This window comes from Micromys minutus (assembly GCF_963924665.1).
Source record: "Micromys minutus genome assembly, chromosome: 16".
In the NCBI taxonomy this organism is placed as follows: Eukaryota; Metazoa; Chordata; class Mammalia; order Rodentia; family Muridae; genus Micromys; species Micromys minutus.
Window position 1 is genome coordinate 52,435,848 of NC_137985.1, and position 21,269 is coordinate 52,457,116.

Here is a 21,269-nt window from a genome sequence, read left to right on the forward strand (position 1 = left end):
AAAAACCGAAATGCTGAGAAAACAGCGTTTTGTAGATCTAATGCCAACTGATCAGGAGTCACTGGTTATTCTAGCACACTTATTCCATAAAAGGGAGAAAACACAGCCAACAGCTGGTTCAATGCACATTGTTACAAGAGCTAAAGCTGTAGACAGAATGTATGAAATTTCATTGCTAATGCTGTTTGTATTTGGTCCTTACAGTCTGTGTCCCACACTTTGGACGTTACCTGGCGCCCCTAGCTGTGAGCACACTGCTCTCCTCCCACTTCACAGCTGTGCTCCTGAGACAGTCGAGTAACCTGTCACACACAAAGGGCAGAACCCAGAGCGTTCAGTGTGGCTCTTAATTTGATATTGAAGATGATGTTTATTCTTTACATTCTCTGGAACTGGGAACAAAATTACTGCACATTAAACAATGGGCTCATGTGGAGGATAAAAAGAGGGACGGGTAAAACCCTCACAATTCCTGCTCTGCTAGAGACTCTGAAAGGCAAACCAGACCTTTCCAAGTCCCTGTTTCAAGAATTAGCAGAGACAATATTAACTTTGCAAAATAATTCTGACAATTTAAAAGACAATGGCTTACAACAGTGACAAATGATGGTGATTTTTGCCACCTGCTAATTAGCACATGCTAATAAAATGGTAAAAGCTGTTTTATTTATCAAATTATAAAATATGAAATTTCTCTTGTACAGTGATAGTTGGCTCTTAGCAGGATGGCCCTTTGAATGATACTCACCTAACAGTTATCAGAAGACACTGTGCACATTAAAGCCAAACAGCAAGGCCAGCACCCAGAAGAGCACACGCACGTCACATAAACAAACAATACTTGCAGCACAAACTTTAAACATCTTAATCTTTACATGGCTTAAATTTCACACACACACACACACACACACACATACACACACACACACACAATCATTTGGTCCTGAGGTTGGTAAATATGGATTATTTCCATATTTAAAGGTGAAGACCCGCAGGTTTTGTGAGGTTAAATTGCTACAAGTACAGCAAGGCCTGTAATCCAGGTTTCTGGGCCCAAGTGCCAAGAAGGACAAAAGACACTGAAGATTTATGTTGAAGAGATACTCAGCAGGTTCCTTCTCTCAGACCGAGCCATAAAAGCAGATGTCTGCTGCTATCAGTCCTTGAGAGGATATTCAGGAGCAAAGATCAGATCAGCCTGGACGGCGTCAGCATGTGGAGTCAAATGTCTCAATGCTGGATTCCAACAGCACACAGCAGATTACACATGGCCCAGAGCTCTTAATGACTCCATTTGATAAAGGAGACAATTATGGAAACTGTTCTAAGAATGAGAACACCACAGCTGACTTACAAGTCAGACAATGCCTGGGCGATGTTTAAAACTTGACCACAACAGTAAGCACTTAGTTTTATCTGTCAAGATGTCAGCATGCTTGCTCTGACTAGTTCTCTCCTTTCCATAAAGTGAAACCTGAAGCTGGAGTTCAACTGCCTGACTGATACACTGTAGGATTCTGAACTGACATATGGATCACACAGGATTAAGTTATACTCAGCACAGTAGACTCTGATGAGTCTTTTTTATCTTGGGTAATAACTCATCCCTCCAACAATATTAAGTATCACATCTGTCCTGGCAGTCTGGGGACAATGCTACATCTTTAAAGTCCAGATGAAGGAAAGCTGAAATCTATTTCCTTCCAGAGTTGTTCTAATTTTTTGTTTTGTTTATAAAAATTTAACTCAGTGACACAGTCTAATCAATCCTCTTATTATATATTAATATACCAGGAGTCCAGAGGATTCAGTAATGAACAAACCTTCTCAAAGGTCCGATTATTAGTTTTCTAGCCCTTAGCACTAGCGGAAGGGCTCTGAGACACAGAGACCGATAAGAAGTCATAGTGCTCACCAGTCAGCACCTGGAGTCGTCTCCACAGTGGGGTCTGAGTGGCAGAATAAGGGGTGCTGTGTGAACAGAGAACACAGCAGGTGAGCGTCTCCGCTCTCCTTAGAGCACTGCTGTCTGCAGTGTCCTCCTTCCAGTCTACTAACGGAAATTCTGACTTCCCTATATTTGGAATCCCACATGCCCACAGACCCTCTTTCTTGAGCAGTTATTTTCAGGAGCTACTAAAACTTTCGGTTTGGTCCACACAGCACATGTGTAAGTCAACACTGGAGGCAAACATGCTGCCAAGTATCTTACAGATTTGACACGGAAAGCACAGATGCCAAAACCACCATCACCACCACCCGAAGCAAACAGTGAGACTGTATCAAACTAGAAGCTTAGAAACCAACTAAATAAAAACAGGAAGAAATATCTGCACATTATAGATCTGCGAAGGGGTAACATCCATGACACATAAGGAACTCAGTAGAAAACAAAAGCAATAAATGAAAGAATTCTTTAATTAACTGTGACAATCTCCAAAGTCATAAACCGTCATAAGATATATGCAAAGGTGTCCATCTCTTATCCCAAGGGATGTACAAAGCCATAGGACAATAACATCACTATACATTAGGATTATCAAGGAAAGCATAAACACTATCCAAGGTCTGATGCAGAGGTGGGGAAAGCGGATCTTTGTGCACTTGAGTCATAATGTACACTGGCACAGCCATTACAGCAATCTGTATAAAGCTTCCCCCCAAACTAAAACCAGAACTCAGGTGAACCAAAAATCCCACTTCTGGGTCTCCACTTAGCAAAAGAGACAAAATTACTATTTCAAAGAGGTATGTTGGTGACAGATATCCCACGTTCATTGAGAGGTTAGTAGAAATAGCCAAGACATGGAAACAGCATGTGTGTGACAATTAGGGGAATGGATGATGTGTGTTTGAGAGAAAGAAATCCTGCCATCTGAGAGCCAATGCTTATGAAACTAGTCACAGAAAGGCAGGTACCGTACACGGAATGCAGACCGCTACTGTACTGATTACACTGAATATCATAATAATTAGCAAGACAGCCGAACTCAGAAATAGAATGGCACACTCAGAAACTGGAGGGACAGGGAGACGGAGCCTTCAGGTGCTCACTGCAGCATGGCGGAGACAGTGCTGCGGCACACCTTTAGACATGCCGGCGCTCCCCACCATCTTACCAGCGCACACTGACTCTACGAGGACGGGCATGTGAACCATCTTCTGTCACTTTTAATCGTGTATTTGTATCGGGGCTGGTTATGTGAGTGCAGGTGCCAAGGGAAGCTCAAGGCCATCAAATCCGGATCCCCTAGGGGTGGAGTTATAGGTGGCTGTAAGCCACCCGACATGGACGTTGGATTCCAGCCCTGTATAAACTACCTATCTTGATCCTGGTAACCAATTTTCAACTTGTATCTCCTTCAAACCATCACATTGTACACCCTAAATATATACTAATTCATTTGTCAATTACATGCAGTAAAGCTAGAAAACAGAAGTCTTTAAGTCAGTGTCCCTACATAAAGCTACTATTGTTCATTCATTCATTCACTGTCAGCATGTTTACTACATCAGATGAGAACAGCCCTACTCAAACTTGGTTGAGGTAGGAAAAATGGTGGGAGGGGAAGTACTCAGCAGAAGCCAGGGAGGAGAGGTGGAGAAAATGGAAGGAAAGAATGCTTTGGGAAAACTAGTTATAAGCATGAGGTGCTAGGTCATCCAATTTTAAAATTTTGATGATTTTCTAGACAGATACTATGTACCAAAGTTAAATCAAGATCAGCTAAACTAAACAGTCCCATAACCTCTAAGGAAATAGGAACAGTCATCAAAAACCTCCCAACCAAAAAAAGCCCAGGGTCAGATGGTTTTAGTGCTGAATTCTATCAGAGCTTCAAAGAAGAGCTACTGCCAATACTCCTCAAACTGTTCCCTAAAACAGAAACAGAAGAACATCACTGAATTCATTCTATGAAGCCACAGTTGCTCTGGTACCTAAATCATACAAAGTCCCAACAAAGAAAGAGAACTTCAGACCAATCTTGCTTATTAATATCGATGCAAAACTACTCAATAAAATTCTCGCAAACCGAATCCAAGAACAAATCAAAACCATCACTCACCGTGATCAAGAAGACTTCATCCCAATGAAGCAAGGATGGTTTAATATACAGAAATCCATCAATGTAATACACTATATAAACAAACTCAAGAAAAAAAGCCACATGATCATCTCATTAGATGCTGAAATAGCCATGACAAAATACAACACCCCTTCATGTTAAAAGTCTTGTAGAGGTCAGGAACTCCTGGCACATTCCCAACCATAATAAGAGCGATATATACCAAACCAACAGCCAATATCAAATCAAATGGAGAGTGTAGATTGTCCAGAAGCTATTTGTATTTTAATGTTAATTTCACTTCCCCAAGAAGGGCTGCCCAGCCAAGTACTCAAGAGGTGACTACATCTGAACCTTCCCATTTTAATTAGTAAATAAAGAAAAGCCAGTGACTGGGCGGGGAGAGGGAGGTGGAGAGAAAAGACAGGTGGTGGAGGTCATGGTAAGATGGAGGTTCCCAAGGACCAGCTAGACCCAGGTGGGATTGATTGGCGTTAAATAGCTATGAACATTAAGGATTTTATAGGTCTAATATTGAATATAGAAGGGCAGTTTGTATCTTTGTCTATTTGATGTAATCTTATTGTGTAGAGGGTTTGTGGATTGAGAGTCGAACATATAAACCTGAGAGAAAAGCTATCGGGCTATAGAGTTGTGTGTGGGATTTTGGGGTACAGAAACACCCTGGGACAGAGGCAGAGAACAGGTGGTAGAAAACCGTCAGGGAAGGGAGTTTCGCAGATAAGTTGGGCCGTGGTGGCGGCTCAGACAGGGTGCCAGAGGTGCGTGAGGCTCCGAACTAAATCTGGGCCTGAGGAGTGAGATCGCAGGGCTTCTAAAGAGAAACGCCATTTTATTTTTTAATATTTACTGCAACAGGAGAGAAACTAGAAGCAATCCCACTAAGATCTGGGACAAGGTTGTCTACTCTCTCCTTATTTATTCAATATAATACTTGAAGTTTTACCTAGAGCAAGTAGACAACAAAAGGAGATCAAGGAGACACAAACTGGAAAGGGAGAAGTCAAAATATCACTATTTGCAGATAATACATAAGTGAACTCCTAAATTCCACCAGAGAACTCCTACGGCTGATAAACAACTTCAGCAAAGTGGCTGACATAAAATGAACTCAAACAAATCAGTAGTCTTCCTCTACACAAATGATAAACAGATGGAGAAAGGAATTAGGGAAACAGCACATTTCACAATAGCCCAAATAGTATAAAGTATCTTGGTGTAACTCTGACCAAATAAGTGAAAAATCTGTATGACAAGAACTTCACATCCCTGAATAAAGAAATAGGAGATGGCCTCAGAAGATAAAAAGATCTCCCATGCTCATTGATTGGTGGGATTAACATAGTGAAAATGGCCATATTACCAAAAGCAATCTACAGATCCAATGTAATCCCCATCAAAATCCCAACTCAATTTTTCACAGACATGGGAAGGAGCAATTCTCAACTTCATATGGAAAAACAACCTAGGATAGCAAAAACATGGGGGCAGGCAGAGATCCTATCCCTAATCTCAAACTGTACTACAAATCAACAGTGATACAAACAGGTTGATTGATTGAACAGAACTGAAGACCCAGATGTAAACCCACACACCAATGGACACTTGATCTTTGACAAAGAAGCCAAAAACATACAGTGAAGAAGAGAAAGCATCTTCAATAAATGGTGCTGGTCTAACTGGTGGTCTGTATGTAGAAGAATGAAAATAGATCCATTTTTATCACCCTGTACAAAGCTGAAGTCCAAGTGGATCAAGGACATCAACAGAGAACCAGATACACGGAATCTAATAGAAGAGAAAGTGGGAAAGAGCCTCAAACTCGCTGGCACTGGGGAAATTTCCTGAACAGAATACCAATATCTCAGGCTCTAAGATCAACAACTGATAAATGAGACCTCATGAAACTGAAAAGCTTCTGTAAGACAAATCAGTAACCTACAGATTGGGGGGAAAAAAAAACTTCACTAACCGTACCTGACCATGGCTAATATCCAAAATATAAAGAACTCAAGAAGTTAACCTCCAAAAAAACCAAGTAGCCAATTAAAAATGGGGTACAGAGCTAAACTGAGAATTCACAATAGAGAAATATTCAATGGCTGAGAAGCACTTAAAGAAATGATCAACGTCCTTAGTCATCAGAGAAATTCAAATCAATCAAAATAATCCTGAAATTCCATCTCATACCAGTCAAGATTAAACCAGCTAAGATGAAAAACTAAAGTGACAGCAGATGCTGGCGAGGATGTGGAGAAAGAGGAACACTCCTCCATTGCTGGTGGGATTGCAAACTCGTACAACCACTCTGGAAATCCATCTGGAGTTCCTCAGAAAATCAGATAGTTCTACCTGCAGACCCAGCTATACCATTCTTGGACATATACCCAAAAGATGCCCCACCATACCACAAGGACACGTGCTCCACCATGTCCACAGCAGTCTTATTTGTAATAAATAGCCAGAAGCTAGAAACAACCCAGATGCCCCTCAAATGAGAATGGATACAGAAGAGAGCTAGGTATGCTAGCTCATGCTTACAATTTCAGCACTGGGAGAGAAGCAGAAAAACTGAGTTCATCCCATCCTCAACTACATAGTGAGTTTGAGGCCAACTAAGGCCATGTCTGTCCATCCAGCCATCCGTATAGACATATATGTGTACAGGAAATTATTATTTAGTGTATGAAGAGAATAGGTTGCAGACACAAATGGTGATTTTCCAGGCAGGGTCTGCAGCTCGCGCTCTTCTGGCTCTGCTTCCTAGTGCTGGGGTCACAGGTGCACTAGCACATCTTCTTACAAAACAGTTCTTTGCTCAAGATGATTTTGTTCCCAAAGCAAACTTCTTTGAGGGTTGAAAACAAAAAAAGAGGAATTTCTAGTTCCTCAGAGCTTTCCCTTCTTACATGCTTTTAAGACAAGTCTCGACCTCTCAACAAAGATGCTTTGGACTGTTTCCCACAAAGCTGTATTTTGTAAACATCTTCAAGGCTCACAGCCATGTGTCGGTGAGGCCACCTTACTTCCTTGATTCTATCTCTCTGTAGCTGCAACCATTCCCCTCACCCTGTAGTGTAACTCCCACAATAACAAGTGCACGCCATTCCCAGCTAACACTTACCAACAGGGAGCAACTGAGTAGTTGTATCCTTCTAACAACATGGCTTCCAACAGTTCTTTGTGTGCTTGAAGCCACCCAAACAGTGTTTCATCTCTAGCAACTGACCACTGAATGAATGGCAGGTGAAGGTGACGCACCCTCACTGCATATGGCATGTGTGAGTACCTTTGCATCCAGCAAGGCATCAATGGGACCCGCTGTCAACAGGACAGAATGCACACCATCCCGACACTCCAGGAGACGGCATGAAGGGTGCAACTTTCTACCAGCATCCAGACAGCACTATCCATGTAAAATGAAACTCCCTGGGTTCACCCAAAACCGAACATTCTTATGTTTCGTGTAATAATTTCCTGCTGCAAAAGCTCCCTAGTTATAAGGCAACTTAAGCATTTCCTTGTAACCTCTCACCCAGCCATGGCAGGTGCTTTATGATACGCCAAGACATTCTATGCACTGGAGTATCACAAAATGGCATGGGAGAAAGAGTTCTTTCTAGTTGTAAGAAAAACTAAAAGTCATCCCTTCTTTGCACTGCGTTAACATCCTAAATGCACCACTCAAGACAATGTCTGCCATCAATAAAGAACAAAACAAACCCGAATACGAAGGAGCCTTGCCCACGCTCGTCTTTTATTTTCCTACTCCAGGGTGAGGGAGCAATGAGTTCTGAATCTGACATTTCATCATCGAGATTAAGCCTGAGGTGCTAAGATTATTTCATTGTCTTTTTAAGTAATGGACCCATTAGTTCTCATGGATATTGATTAGTACAGGAAAATACATTATATACTAATTAATGAGACTGTCTCAGTAAAAGGGAAATGTTGCATAAGGTTAATTTGATCTTATAAGTGATTTTATTAATGAAAATGGTTTTATATGAAGTTTCAGATAATGTAGTGCATGGACAGATTCAGTATGAGAACAGGCCTGTTTCATAACACTATCATTTCTTTACAAAAAGAAAATTCTACTGGTTAAAAAATAGGCAAAGGAAAGGATGTCTCTTGCAATTAAAACAAAATTTAACTTAGGGCAGAATCACTTAAAAATTTAACTCTGCTGTGCCAACACACACACACACACACACACACACACACACACACACAGGATGCTTAGTGGAAGAATGCTTATTTAGTATGTACAAAGCCCTGGGATAGATCCCAATACCAAAGATTAAACAGACAGACAGACAGACAGACAGAACTTCATTCTAGATTATATAGATTCCTGGATACATACAATAGTTGAATCTACAACTTTAGTATCACTCTACAGTTTGGTTCTTTATGTAGCAAATTCTCGTAATACCGACTTTTTCGCCCAGTTCCATTTTTGGGGGGGTTTTACTTAGATAACATTTATTTATGTAATATAAAGGGCTTGTTACTATGTTTTTTAAAAAAGCATTAAAAATGTTAAAGGTGCCCCAGTTTGTTAGGTCGACTTAAATGGAAGAGACACACAGCATGAAACTCACCTGGAGCAATGAACTGTTTCACATTGGTGGACCTGGACTTGTCAGCCACACTGGCCATGAAGCAGCCCTTGGGCACAGTCCATTCATTAGGTCTGCTGTTTCTGTCCCTGTCTTCTGCTGTCTCATACACCTCTATGTGAGGGGGCTTCTCTGTGAGGTTCTTGCTGTAGTGACTTAGTCCATACTGTGCGATCTGGATTGGGTAGAAGTAGCCTTGAGGCCCCCACTGTGTAGACAATGGTACACCTACAAAAACAAACAACGGGTCACTGAACCAGACACGCAGGAGTCGTTCTGAGGGCCACTCTCCACGGTTCTACTTCTGGGGAATGTTTTAGGTTTATCTGCAACTCTGAAGCTTTCCTTCCACTTTAATGCTGTGTGTTTGTTTTACCGATCAAGTTCAGTTCTTACTCTGATTGTACATTATTGTACATCTTTGTAATTACTTGTTTTTAAAGGAACACACACACACACACACACACACACACAAACTGACCTTTTACTAAGTGATAAAATACTTAATGTTGGGGAATTACACTTGGAGAAAGAATTCAGGTGCTAGAAAGCTTACCAGTAGCCTGGATCTCCCTGCCCACTAGTCCCTGTATCCAGAGAGTTTTTATTGCTACATATATGTTTCTGTGCTAGTAAGGACTGAAGTCTAGGCCTTGCACATGTTAGGCAAACACTGTATCACTGAGCCACATCCCTACCCTAGTTAGTACCTGTGTTATTTTGAAGCAGAACTTCCAGAGCTTGGCACCCTGACCTCACTAACTAGACTCTAACTAGTGAGGCAGGTTAGTAGAATAACCCTATCTACTGAGTCTGTCTTACTGCTGCCCTTACTTCACCAAGCTTCAACAGAGCAACAGTGAAAGCCCGCTGCCCACTGTGCTATATCGTGGTTGTGTAACTAACACCTTCAGCTTCTTAGTCCTTAACATAATCAAGCTAGAAAAATCCAAGTCCAGCAAACAGATACCAACCTTCAACTCCACTTATGCACTTGACTCTGTCTCGGACTTCCACATTGTACCCTTCAAAGGACATGAACACGCCGTCAGGGTGGTACGGCGCCCTCTGTGCGTAGACTTTGGAGTAGCTGTGAGAGAACTCAAATCGATCGTAACCGTCATACTGGACGACCTTTCCATAAACATCAAAGTATTTCTCCACCCAAGTGAACGGGAGAAACACTTCACTCCCCTCTCGTCTCCCTTTGATTGTGTGTTCGTCATTTATGAGACAGTCAATCTCTTCGTATTTGAGTCCTAACACCTTGCTTCCCCCGTTGCTACTGAGTCCCCCAACGACAGGGGGTGCCTTCTGTTGCTCCTGAGGAAATACTTCTTCTGACCGCTGGGCTATGTGGTTGGCATACTGGTTACTTTCAGACGCTGCTGATCTTTTCTCTAATCCGTCCACTCTGAATCCGCTACTCAAGTGCCGAGGAAACTGGATTGCTTTGTCGCTGGAACACTTATTCCACAAAAGTACTGTGACCAGAGTGAATAGCGCACAGATGATAATCAAAGTCTTATAGTTGACCCGAGCTGCCAAACAACGCATATTCAGACCATACCTATGGAGGTAAGAGGAAAATCATTCAGAGTTGTTACTGACATGTCATAGGTAAGTTCACTTAAAATATATTTATTCAATGTGCATGAAAGGATATTTTATCAAATCCATATCGCCTGATCGTATTTAAAATTATGAATGCTAACTTTTCACCATAGGCAAAAATAAGAGGCAAAATGCTCACTACAAACCTAAACAGAGATGTCCAAATTTTCATTTGGTGCTCCTCTGGTTGCTCAACAATGTTTACTATGCTCCTAAACTTAAAGAAACACCTTATAGCTGGGCAGTGGTGGCACACACTTTTCATCCCAGCTCTCAGGAGGCAGAGAAAGATGGATCTCTGTGAGTTCAAGACCCGCCTGAACTACAAAGTGAGTTCCAGGACAGCTAGAGTTACACAGAGAAACCCTGTCTTAGAAGAACATCTTACAGTTCTGTTTCTAGCATATTAAGACCAAAGAACTTGTCTTAGCCTCCCACTGGCCATTCCCCTTCAGTCTATTCTGAGCCTCCCTCCTCCCTTACAAGCGGGCAGGCCTTCCAGTCCTAGTCTGCAAGGTTCTATCTCTGTTCATTTCTTAGTGATCTCACCCAGGCCTCATGCCTTAATAGGAACTTGCATGCTGACTAGCCCAAATTCTCTATCTAAGCTAGACTCCTTTGTAACTACAGATACATATATACCCAAGAGCCAACCCAAGTAACCGGCATCTTTAGCTGTAAGGCAAATAAGCTTCTACACTGTAACACTCACAGCTTCATCCAGATCTTCTTCTTCAACACACTTGCTCTTCTAATATTCAGACTAAACTTTGATTCCTATGTTGATCACTTGAGACTCAAATGACCAACTTCATTGCTGCCACAAAGATAAGCTGTGGTCTTTTTTCACCTGCAGCTCTTCAGCACTGGCCGAGTCAGCCTCCTCTACCCATGTGTAGTACTCCCCAAGTCTACTCTCCATTTCTACCCATGCCTAGTATTACCCCCAGTCTATTCTCCATAGCAGTCAGAATACTTTTAAATTAGTTCTATGTGATGTATGGAACACTTGAGATTGCTCAGAGTTAACGATGTAAAAGCACGGTCTATGTTTGCGCCCCAGTCGCTCAGTAGTTTAATGTGCAGTGTGACTCCACAATTATTTGTCTGTAATATTTTCACTCTCTCCACAAATACCCTTTAAGCAGAATAAATGGAGTGAATACCCAAATAAAAATATTTTATGAAAAATTAAACGATGAGTTTCAGTTAAGAAAGTTAACAGTGAACATATAACCCACTAATTTCTTCCAATTCCAGAAGACAAACTTTAAATCCCGAATGCCTTCAATCAATTATTTAGCTCCAACAGCTTTTAAGGTTTGTTTTAAAATTATTTGTAAGTGTATGTGTCTCTGTGGGTATGTGCACATGAGTGTGGGCATCTACAGAAGCCAGAGTGCATGGTTCTCTGCAGCTGAAGTTACATGTGGTTGTGAGCCATACGGTATGGGTTCTAGAAACTGTCCTTTGGCAGAGCTCATATCCACAGCGCCATCTCTCCAGCCCTTTTGCTTCCACTCTTAAGAGTTTGGTGGGTGCAGACTGTGTTCGGATTAGCTTCAAAGTCTTAAGGCAGAACTGCACAATCTTAAATAGAAAGGGTTACTGGTAAAGTCTGAGTGCAGTCTAATAGCTGTCACTATGAATGACTTCATTAAAGAGCTTTTGTTCATTTCATGAATCCCAGTTTTCAAAATATGGCATGCTGGCTGATTATTTCTGTAGCAGATGTGCTCTTTCTGACAGTTTGTCCTCTTGTGGCCTAATGGAAGTGCTGTCTTTGTAGCTCTCTATTTGTCAGAGTTCCTTTTAAAAACAAAGTTCCCTGTGATTACTTCTGTTTAGTGCATTGGCATTTTTTCCTGGTTGACTTGTCTGTTTTTCCTGATGTGCCTGATGACCTCTTCTTAGATTTCCTTAGTTACTGTGAAGATGGTCTGCTTTTCATCTGGACTGTAGGGATTGGGTGGAGAGCTCTGTGTGAGCCAGGCAGCAGGTCCCCTAACAGAACAATCATGGCTTTGGAAGCCTAGCCATTTCCAATTTCTCTACAGAAAGTCTGCCTGTGGTTTTGCCTGGAAGTAAGCTGGTTACTGGCAGTCAAGAGCAAGGACAAGTGAAATCTTGAGGGGTGAGAGAAGGTGCAACTGGGCCTTCTAGTACAAACAAAGGTCTGTCAACTGTCATCCTTAGTCACTTAAACCTACTCATTTCTGATCTCTAGACATGTTATTTCAGTGGAACATCAAAACATCAAAAACAAAAGGCAGTAAAGATGTGTGTGTGTTCTGAAAATATACAGAACTGGTAAGCTGGGAATGTAAAGTAAGTTGAGTATGTGAAATGTTTGAGACCAGAAAAGTTTGGCTCTCTTCTGGTCTTGAAAATGGGACTCAAATCTATCCAGAAAATTAATTTGTTTTATATATGATTCATATCATATGTATGTATACGTGTGTGTGTGTGTGTGTGTGTGTGTGTGTGTGTAAAATAAATATATTATGAGAGAAAGCCTGAAAATGCACATATCCTGTATGTGTGTGTTTGTGCACCATGTGTTGTGCGCAGGTACTCTCAGAGACCAGGAGAGAATATTGGAACCCCTGGAACAAGAGCTGGTAGGTGTGAGCTGCTTGATCTGGGTGCTGGAAATCCAACCAGGACCTCTGCAGGAGCATTAAGTGATTATATCTGAGCCACCTCACCAGCTCCAAATTTTATAGTGTATTTTTGATGATTCTGTGCATGAGGAAATTTCATTACCATTTTCCATTTGTAGCATCAAGTAAGAATTCAAAATATGTGGATCTGGGAGATATTTAATATTTCTTCTTGTATTAGAAATACTCATTCTAATAACATTTCATCATTTATATCACTACTATGAGAAAACATATTAAGTGATTTAAAAACAACAAAATATCACTTCATGATATTTTAAATCTTTTAAATGTCATGCTTATAAATAAAAGATTTCCTTAAGTTGTAATAAAGGCAAACTGAACCAAAACACCCACGTGTTATAATTTATATAATATGTCCACTATGCCAAGACATTTTGACCATTAGAACAGAAATACTGGGTGCAAAATGGCTCTTGCCACACAAGCTTAGTAAAGCCAAGTTTGATCCCAGAGCCCATGACTGAAGAAGACTCCACAAAGTCCTTCTGACCTCCACTTCTACTGCACTCCAACCCAAATACCATGAACACACACAATAATAATACAATTTAAACGTAGAAATGCAAGGCTCTTTGTTACATCTTTGAGGAGTGTCTTTCCTCCTCTACCCAAATGTGAGTAACTGTTCATGGAAGAACTCTATGACACAGCGCATGATGGGAAAACCAAATAGCATAGTTTAACACATTTCAATAACCCCAATGCCACTATTTATATGTGATATCATTTCTTACTAAAAACAAAAGAAAAAATGTGACTTTTAAGAAAATTAGATGATTCTAGGTTTGTGATAACAAAGAAACTTTCAAAAATCAATGGAATCATAACGCATGGATCAAAAAAGCTGTAGAAGTTGAGTGTGGTGGTAACCTCCCAGAATCCCAGCACTCAAAGGCTAAAACAAGACTGAGTTTGAGGCTGGCTTAGGTTACACAGCAAGATCCTGATCAGAAAAGGTTAAAAGGGCAATAGACCAACATTGGAAAAAGATATTGATAACTGTTAAGTCTGACCAACAGGCATATTACATACTAAGTTAAATACTTGTATGTTTAAACATTCCCACAGTTTAAAAAAAGTACAGTGTTGCACAGCTAAAAAAATAGTGGTCAGCCTTAAAGTTCCTCTTTCAAACTTATTTGTTTGAATTACAAGTGAAGTTAACTGAAACACAAGGAGTTGACAATAATCCAAAGTCTCAACACTACTCACAAAGGATAAAGACAGCCCCCGAACAAAACCAAACAACCCCCCTAACAAACAAACACTCAGTGGAACTGGTAACTAACTGAGAGCTATTCTTCAGAATGTTCAATAGTCCCAGTCAATGTAATATGCCATTTCCTAGACCGCCAGTTAGTACTGTGGAAGAGAAACAACAGGAAATGAGCATTAGGCAATCCCTCATGAAATGACATCTGCAGGCAGTATTTGGAGATATGACTGCTATGACCTGTAGATTCACACACTGTGTGTGTTTACTACCTTTGATTAACATATCAAGCGATTTACTTTCATTATTATTCTTAGGTAATAAGTAGAAGACAAAGATCAACACATGCCCAAGCAGACTGTTTAAGCAAGTATTCTCTAGTTACTATGCAGCAGGTAAGGAACACACCATGTGCCTATAGGGAAAAAAATGAGCATCATCAGATGGGTTTCAAAGTAACATTATGATATGAGTGCTGTAAAAGTTAGGAAGAATGTACCCCAAATAAGAGAAAGAAGCCTCTAATTCTCCTTTAATTTTTTTATGGGGACCAGAACCCCTTCAAGAAGTAACAGCGGAAAACTGACTCATGTCAGGATGCTCCTCGTCAGGAGATTTGCACTTGCTATTCCCCTGCCAGACATGCTCTCTCCCTAGCATCCAGTTGGCCTCCTTTCTTCCTCAGTCTGACACACTGACTTACTTAGGTTATTGTCTGTCTCCAACCCATTACTGCATCCCTAGTACCTAAGACTGTACCTGGTCCAAAGGAGGACTTGATTAAAGATTTGTTAAATGGATAAGCATTGTTTAAAATGCAAATTAAAAACCCAGGCATTTAAATCAGGCAGCTGTGTTTTCTTTCCTGTATTTGGGTATCTGAAAACCATAAACCAAGTAGAAATGAGTGTAAGTGTCATAACAAAATACACTGAGATATATCTTGGCCAACTCTTTAAAACAGATTTGCAATTTAATTACTGCTGTTTACTGCTTGATAGACTGAAGACTTAAATTATACAGTCAATTGGTTAAATATCCAGTATGGATTTAACTTAAAAAGACCTAATATTTTGGGTGATTAAGACCCTTCTGAAGTGTAAACAATATGCTTAGGCAATCATTCACAATAGGACAAAAGTAAGCTCTGCGAGCTCATTTTATTTTTTAGAATCAAAGTTAACATGATCTCTGACACAAGTGGCTCATAATACTTCAAATAAAATTACATTCCTAATGCACAGTGCTGGTGCAGGTCGTAATCCTAGCACTTAGAAGGCTGAAGAAGGCTGAGGGTTCCCGGCTAGTGTGGGCTACACAGCAAGACTCACCTGTCTGCCTGATTTTACACATGGCGAGCCTTAAGTTTTGTGATGTTAAGTAATCACTAGGGATGAAATTTGATGGCTCATATAACTAAGACTAAGAAGGGATTCGAACACTGGCTGTCAGACTGAACATCTATGAGCAGATACACAACACTACCTTTTAGAAACTGGATGATTCTCCGATAGTCAACTAAACTTGGCCGTTTACAGGTTTTTCTTTTCTTTCCTTCCCTCCTTCCTTCTTTTTTGTGTAACCCTGGATGGCCTGGAACTCGTTATATAGATAGACCGAGCATGCCTGCCTCTGCCCGGGAGTGCTGAACGAAGAACTCGGGCGAGTGCTACCACACCTACTTCTTTTTAGACAAGGTTGAATTCTGTCCCCAGTTACTGTTCATGGACATATAAATACAATTTAACCTTAAGAACAACCTAAAGCAAGTCTCTGTATTGGTATGTTTGCCTGTTTCTCTTTTTGTTTGGATGCAAAATTTCACAACAGGCTTGTTTGTCTCACTAACGTAGCAAGTGCTAGAGAATCCTCCTGTTTGAACTAAATCAAGCAATCCTCCATATTTTCCTAGTGTTTTAATAACAAATCGATCCCTATTCAACTTGCTTGGATCTCTCTAGAATATAAATTCTATATATTACATCTTTTTGTTCTTTACTTTCTTCAAATGTTTTACATCTCTGTTCATCTGTACTCTATATCATGAATTCAGTTTTCAAATGTGTTCTCTATTCTGGTGAAGTTTAATTTGGCTACTGCATGATTCAATGTTTACTCGATGACGTATCTTAATGCTTCAAACAGTCTCCATCCTAGTATTTTATCTGTACCCTTTTAATTTGTGTCTTCCTATCAGCTAGTATTCTTTTTCATCCTTGCCTACTGCCTTGTGAATTCATTTTCAATATCTATGATCTCCACAATTTTCTTTTTTAAAATTGGTTATTTTATTTACATTTCAAATGTTCTCCCTTCCTAGTTTCCCCTCTGCAACCCTCCTATCCCAGGCCCTCTCCTCCTGCTTCTTTGAGGGTGCTCCGCCACACACTGCCACCTCACCACCCTGGCATTCCCCTACACTGGGGCATCAAGCCTCCACAGGATCAAGGGCCTCCCCTCCCATTGATGCCAGACAAGGCCATCCTCTGCTACATATGCAGCTGGAGCCATGGTCCCTTCATGTGTGCTCTTTGGTTGGTGGTTTAGTCCCTGGGAGCTCTGGGGGGGGGAGGGGTCTGGTTGGTTGATATTATTCTTCCTATGGGGTTGCAAACCCCTTCAGCTCCTTCCGTCCTTCCCCTAACTCTTCCATTGGGGTCCCAGTGCTCAGTCTGATGTTTGGCTGAGAGCATCTGCATCGGTCAGGCTCTGGCACAGCCTCTCAGGGGACACCTATACCAGGCTCCTGTCAACAAGCACTTCTTGGCATCAGAAACAGTGTCTGGGTTTGGTGTCTGCAGATGGAATGGATCCCTAGATGGGCAGTCTCTGGATGGCCTTTCCTTCAGTCTTTGCTCCACTCTTTGTCCCTGCATTTCCTTTAGACAGGAGCAATTCTGGGTTAATAATTTTGAGATGGGTGGGTGGCCCCATCCCGAAATTAGGGGCCCTGCCTAACCACTGGATATGGTCTCTACAGGTTCTCTCTCCTCTTTGTTAGGTGTTTCTGCTAATGTCATCCCCATTGCATCCTGGGAACCCTTGTGCTTCCCTGGCACCTGGGACTTTCTAGTGGCTCTCCCATTCCCCACTGCTACACACTTCTGTTCAATTTCCTGAGCCTCTGTACTTTACCTCTGTACCCTCCTACATCTGATCCGACCCCCCTTTTCCCCTCCCCCTCCTATCTCCTTCCTTCTACCTCCCATGATTATTTTGTTCCCCCTTCTAAGTAGGACTAAAACATCCACACTTTGTTCTTCCTTCTTCTTGAGCTTCATATGGTCTGTGAGTTGTATTGTGGGTATTCAGAACTTTTGGCCTACTACCCACTTATCAGTGAGTACATATGTAAGCCTAAGAAATGCTTTCCAGCAGGTGGTGATGGTGCACACCTTTAATCTCAACACTGTGTGTAGGGGCAGAGGCAGGTGGAGCTCTGAGTTTGAGGCCAGTCTAGTCTACAAATCAAGTTCCAAGAGAGAGAAACCCTGTCTCAAAAAAAAAAAAAATAGATGGATGGATGGATGGATGGATGGATGGAAACAGGGAGAGAAATGCTTTCTAAAATTTCTGTGAATAAACTCTTACATGGAGTATATGCTTCTGTTGATATGGAGAAATCAAGGTAGAACTGAGTTCAAAGGAGCTACAGTGTCTCCCAGGGGAGAAAAGGCATCAGTGAATTTACCTAGCTATGAACACACACTTATCTCCATCACTGCTGGTAGGAAGACACACCTATCTCCATCACTGCTGGTAGGAAGACACACCTATCTCCATCACTGCTGGTAGGAACACATACCTATCTCCATCACTGCTGGTAGGAAGACACACCTATCTCCATCACTGCTGGTAGGAAGACACACCTATCTCCATCACTGCTGGTAGGAAGAACCAACTGTTCCTTCATTAGATTTGAGACCTATCTTATAGGATGGAATCCATGACTGTGTACTGTAAACCTGGATAAAAACCTATGGTAGGAGACATCATAGACCCTAGGGAGTAGGCTGAATACCGTTGCTCAGCTAAACTGACACTGTTTTGTTCCACAAGAGTATTTCATGATAGAGGTATGAAATTTGTTCAGGGTGTATACAGTGCAGAACTATCTCTGTGACACTAAAATTAACCTGTATGTGCAGATGCTTCCAGACCCACACAGCCACTAGAGAGCTCTCCATTAGCAGTCGCCTAGCACCTTACCAGTCCTTCTCAATGGATTAGCTGGAACACCTCAGGAAAGGAAACCATGCCTTCCTAACTTATTTGCTTAGCTTGACAATATATAGTTGTACAGGAAAGTAATTACTGAATTTTTTATTTAGCAACTGTCAAAATAATAAATTGGTTGTTCAATAAATAACCTCTAAATTGAGCAAAGAACCTCTAAAAAGGCAAGACAGAAGCCCAGAGCTTTCCCAGATTTGATGAATTTCAATCTACTTCAGTCACTGCTGTTTAACGCTCAAGTTATTCTAACTTTAGCCAATGCCACTCTTCTCAAATTGGCTCTAAGTCCTCTCATACAGCCCCAATGGCTTTTGATAGCTTCTCTGCTATTTTTCATGACAAGATATCCTAGGTTCATCATGGAACTTTCTGTGCAAGACCTGAAATAGCCATTTTTTTTTTCAGGTTCTGGTTCCTTTTAGTGTGAATAGTGTTCAATTGAAATTTCTTGTCATTTCAGTATTTCAAGCATATGGTGCTGTCCTGGGCTTCTGGTGCTGGTTTCATCTCGACGGCACCTAGAGGGGTGATTAGAGGGAATCAGATACCTGTGCCCAGCTCCACTGCAGTCTGTGAGGATTGGGTTATACTGTTGGAAACGGACACCATATGTTCCAGCCATTGTTACTTTTTACTCACATAAAAGAAACCCAGAAGTAGACAGTCTGAAACTTTGAATGTAGCTACATGCTCATCAAAGACATAGCCACTTTTAATCTTTTTATATCAACCTATGACCTAAGAAAGCTACTAAAACTTCAGCTTTATGTCTGCATTGCAGCCCAGAAAGCAGAACGACCCAAGGGCAAAAGAGCACATCTCTGTGTAGAATCAGTTCCCTTTAATGAGACGGCCCTTCAGTTTTACATAACACTCCCAACATCTCATTAGCCAAACCTCAGTAACATGGCTACCTCAAGTAGAAAGGAAGACTGAGAAGTAACTTTTGTTCCAGACAGCAATGTGCTAAGTTGAAAACAAAAGACCTAAACCAAAATCGAAGCAGGGATCAGTGATGAAGAAGCGAGCACAGTGTGGGAACAGGCCAGGCAAAGTCCCTCTCAAAGTCCCTCCCATGCACACACATTAGCCACTTTCTCCTCACATGCAGTAAGTTCATAGCAACCACAGTGAGCTATGAATTCAGCTAATCATTTTAATTTTGCATAGCAAATGCTTAGATTGACACAATGCTTACAAGCAAGAAGAGTCTTTATTCCATAAGGACTGAACAGTACTCTAAAGAACATTTTAGTAAGAGTATAATTGCTAAGTCTTTCTGAGATTGTTATAAATCTGTTGGCATTCTCTAAATTGAAGGTGTAGGGCAAATTTTACTTATAGTTTTGTTGCTATCAATGCCTGCTACAACAGTCACTGTTGGCCACACGTAGTAAGCTGAAATATATCCCATCTAGAAACCCAGAAGGCCGCTCTTGCCATAGTGTGGGTTGCTACACACCCTTTCTGTCTACTTCATAGGCTGTTACTGAAGCAACTGTCTTCCCGTTATCCCAAGTGGCTGCTAAGAGTCACCAGCAGCATTCAACACACAATCGCAATCCTGTTACCCTGTCTATCAAGGGCATGATGGGGTTAAAAATCCTCAACAAATCAAACAGTTGTTCTGTATGTTTTATTTTTTAAAGGGAGGGAAGGTTACAGAAAAAAACACATTCCTCATTTACACTGTGCTGTATACATAGTAGGGTTTATCCTAACACTGACCTGACCTTGAAGGGTTAAGCTCTTTCCACCAGGCCACAATATCATATTATCTGGTTCCAAACCACTAAATATCTCTGCCAGAACACTTGCTCATGGCTTGTGCAGAGACAAAGAGCAGCACTGAGCACAGGAAGAAGAGTCTCTAAGGTCTCTAGCAGCAGCATGAGGAGGAGCGAAGGGCTTCTTTGCATCCAGAAAGCAACGCTGCAGTGGCACTAAATTCTTCTTTGAAGTAGTGAACAGCACCGAAGGGATAGGCTCTCTGCTTGCTTCTAAGCAATGTGTTAAACTAAGCATAAGCTATGTAAATAAATCAGTTCAGAAAGGAGTTGCAGGCCTCTGCAGCTCTGAGATTTCTCCACTCATTAGGAAAGCTAAGAAAAAGAGCCTAATGATGTGTTTGCTCCGCATGGCTCCTGCATGGAGACGTCACAGTGTGAGCCTTCCTAGGAAGCTCTACAGGTGCTGATGGCTCAGAACATCTTCTCTCAAGTCTGGTGCCATCCTGCAAAGACAGGAATGACACAGGAAGGCTCATCACAAGTTGGCTGATAGTGATGTTTAAAATCTCACCACGACCCCATCACAAGCTTTCTCTGTGGAGTCCTGGTTAGCCTGTAACTCTTTGTATAGGAAGGTGACCTTGAACATCAGAGGTCTGCTGCCTTTGCCTCCTGAGTACCAGGATAAAAGGTGTGCACCACCTTGCCGGTTAAATAATAAGCAATTAAAATAATAAAGTCATAAAGTCTCAGTCACGTAGAAAAATCTATATGTAAATAGTAGATGATTTTTAAAAAATCACATAATTTTATAAAAATGTATTACTGTGAGAAACAATTCTGAGACATTTCAGAAAGCATCTTACAAAAAGTGGACAGTATATAGTGGAAATCATCATGTAAAAATAACCTATTCCTGTATTCACTTTTCTAATATGTATGATAAAGAAGATATCAAGCAACAGTGTCAGCTTTGGGTTACTACAACTAAACATCTGAGACAAGCTCCTTGCAAAAGAAAAGTTTATTCAGTTAATTATCTTTGAGATTTCAGCCAAACATTAAATAGCCTCTTC

General features: G+C 41.2%; 1 protein-coding gene across 2 annotated transcripts in view; it reads right to left on the bottom strand.

Annotated features, from left to right (window-relative positions):
- Positions 1–21,269, bottom strand: part of GLCE (glucuronic acid epimerase) — a 66,872-nt gene that overhangs the window by 3,880 nt on the left and 41,723 nt on the right. For both annotated transcript variants that reach the window (XM_080930525.1, XM_080930524.1), the window contains 2 exons: positions 9,688–10,283; positions 8,696–8,941 (listed from right to left, as the gene is read on the bottom strand). In XM_080930525.1, coding sequence (XP_080786651.1) covers positions 8,696–8,941; positions 9,688–10,270 — 829 coding nt within the window. In that variant the 5' untranslated portion in view covers positions 10,271–10,283. The remainder of the gene's footprint in view (positions 1–8,695; positions 8,942–9,687; positions 10,284–21,269) is intronic.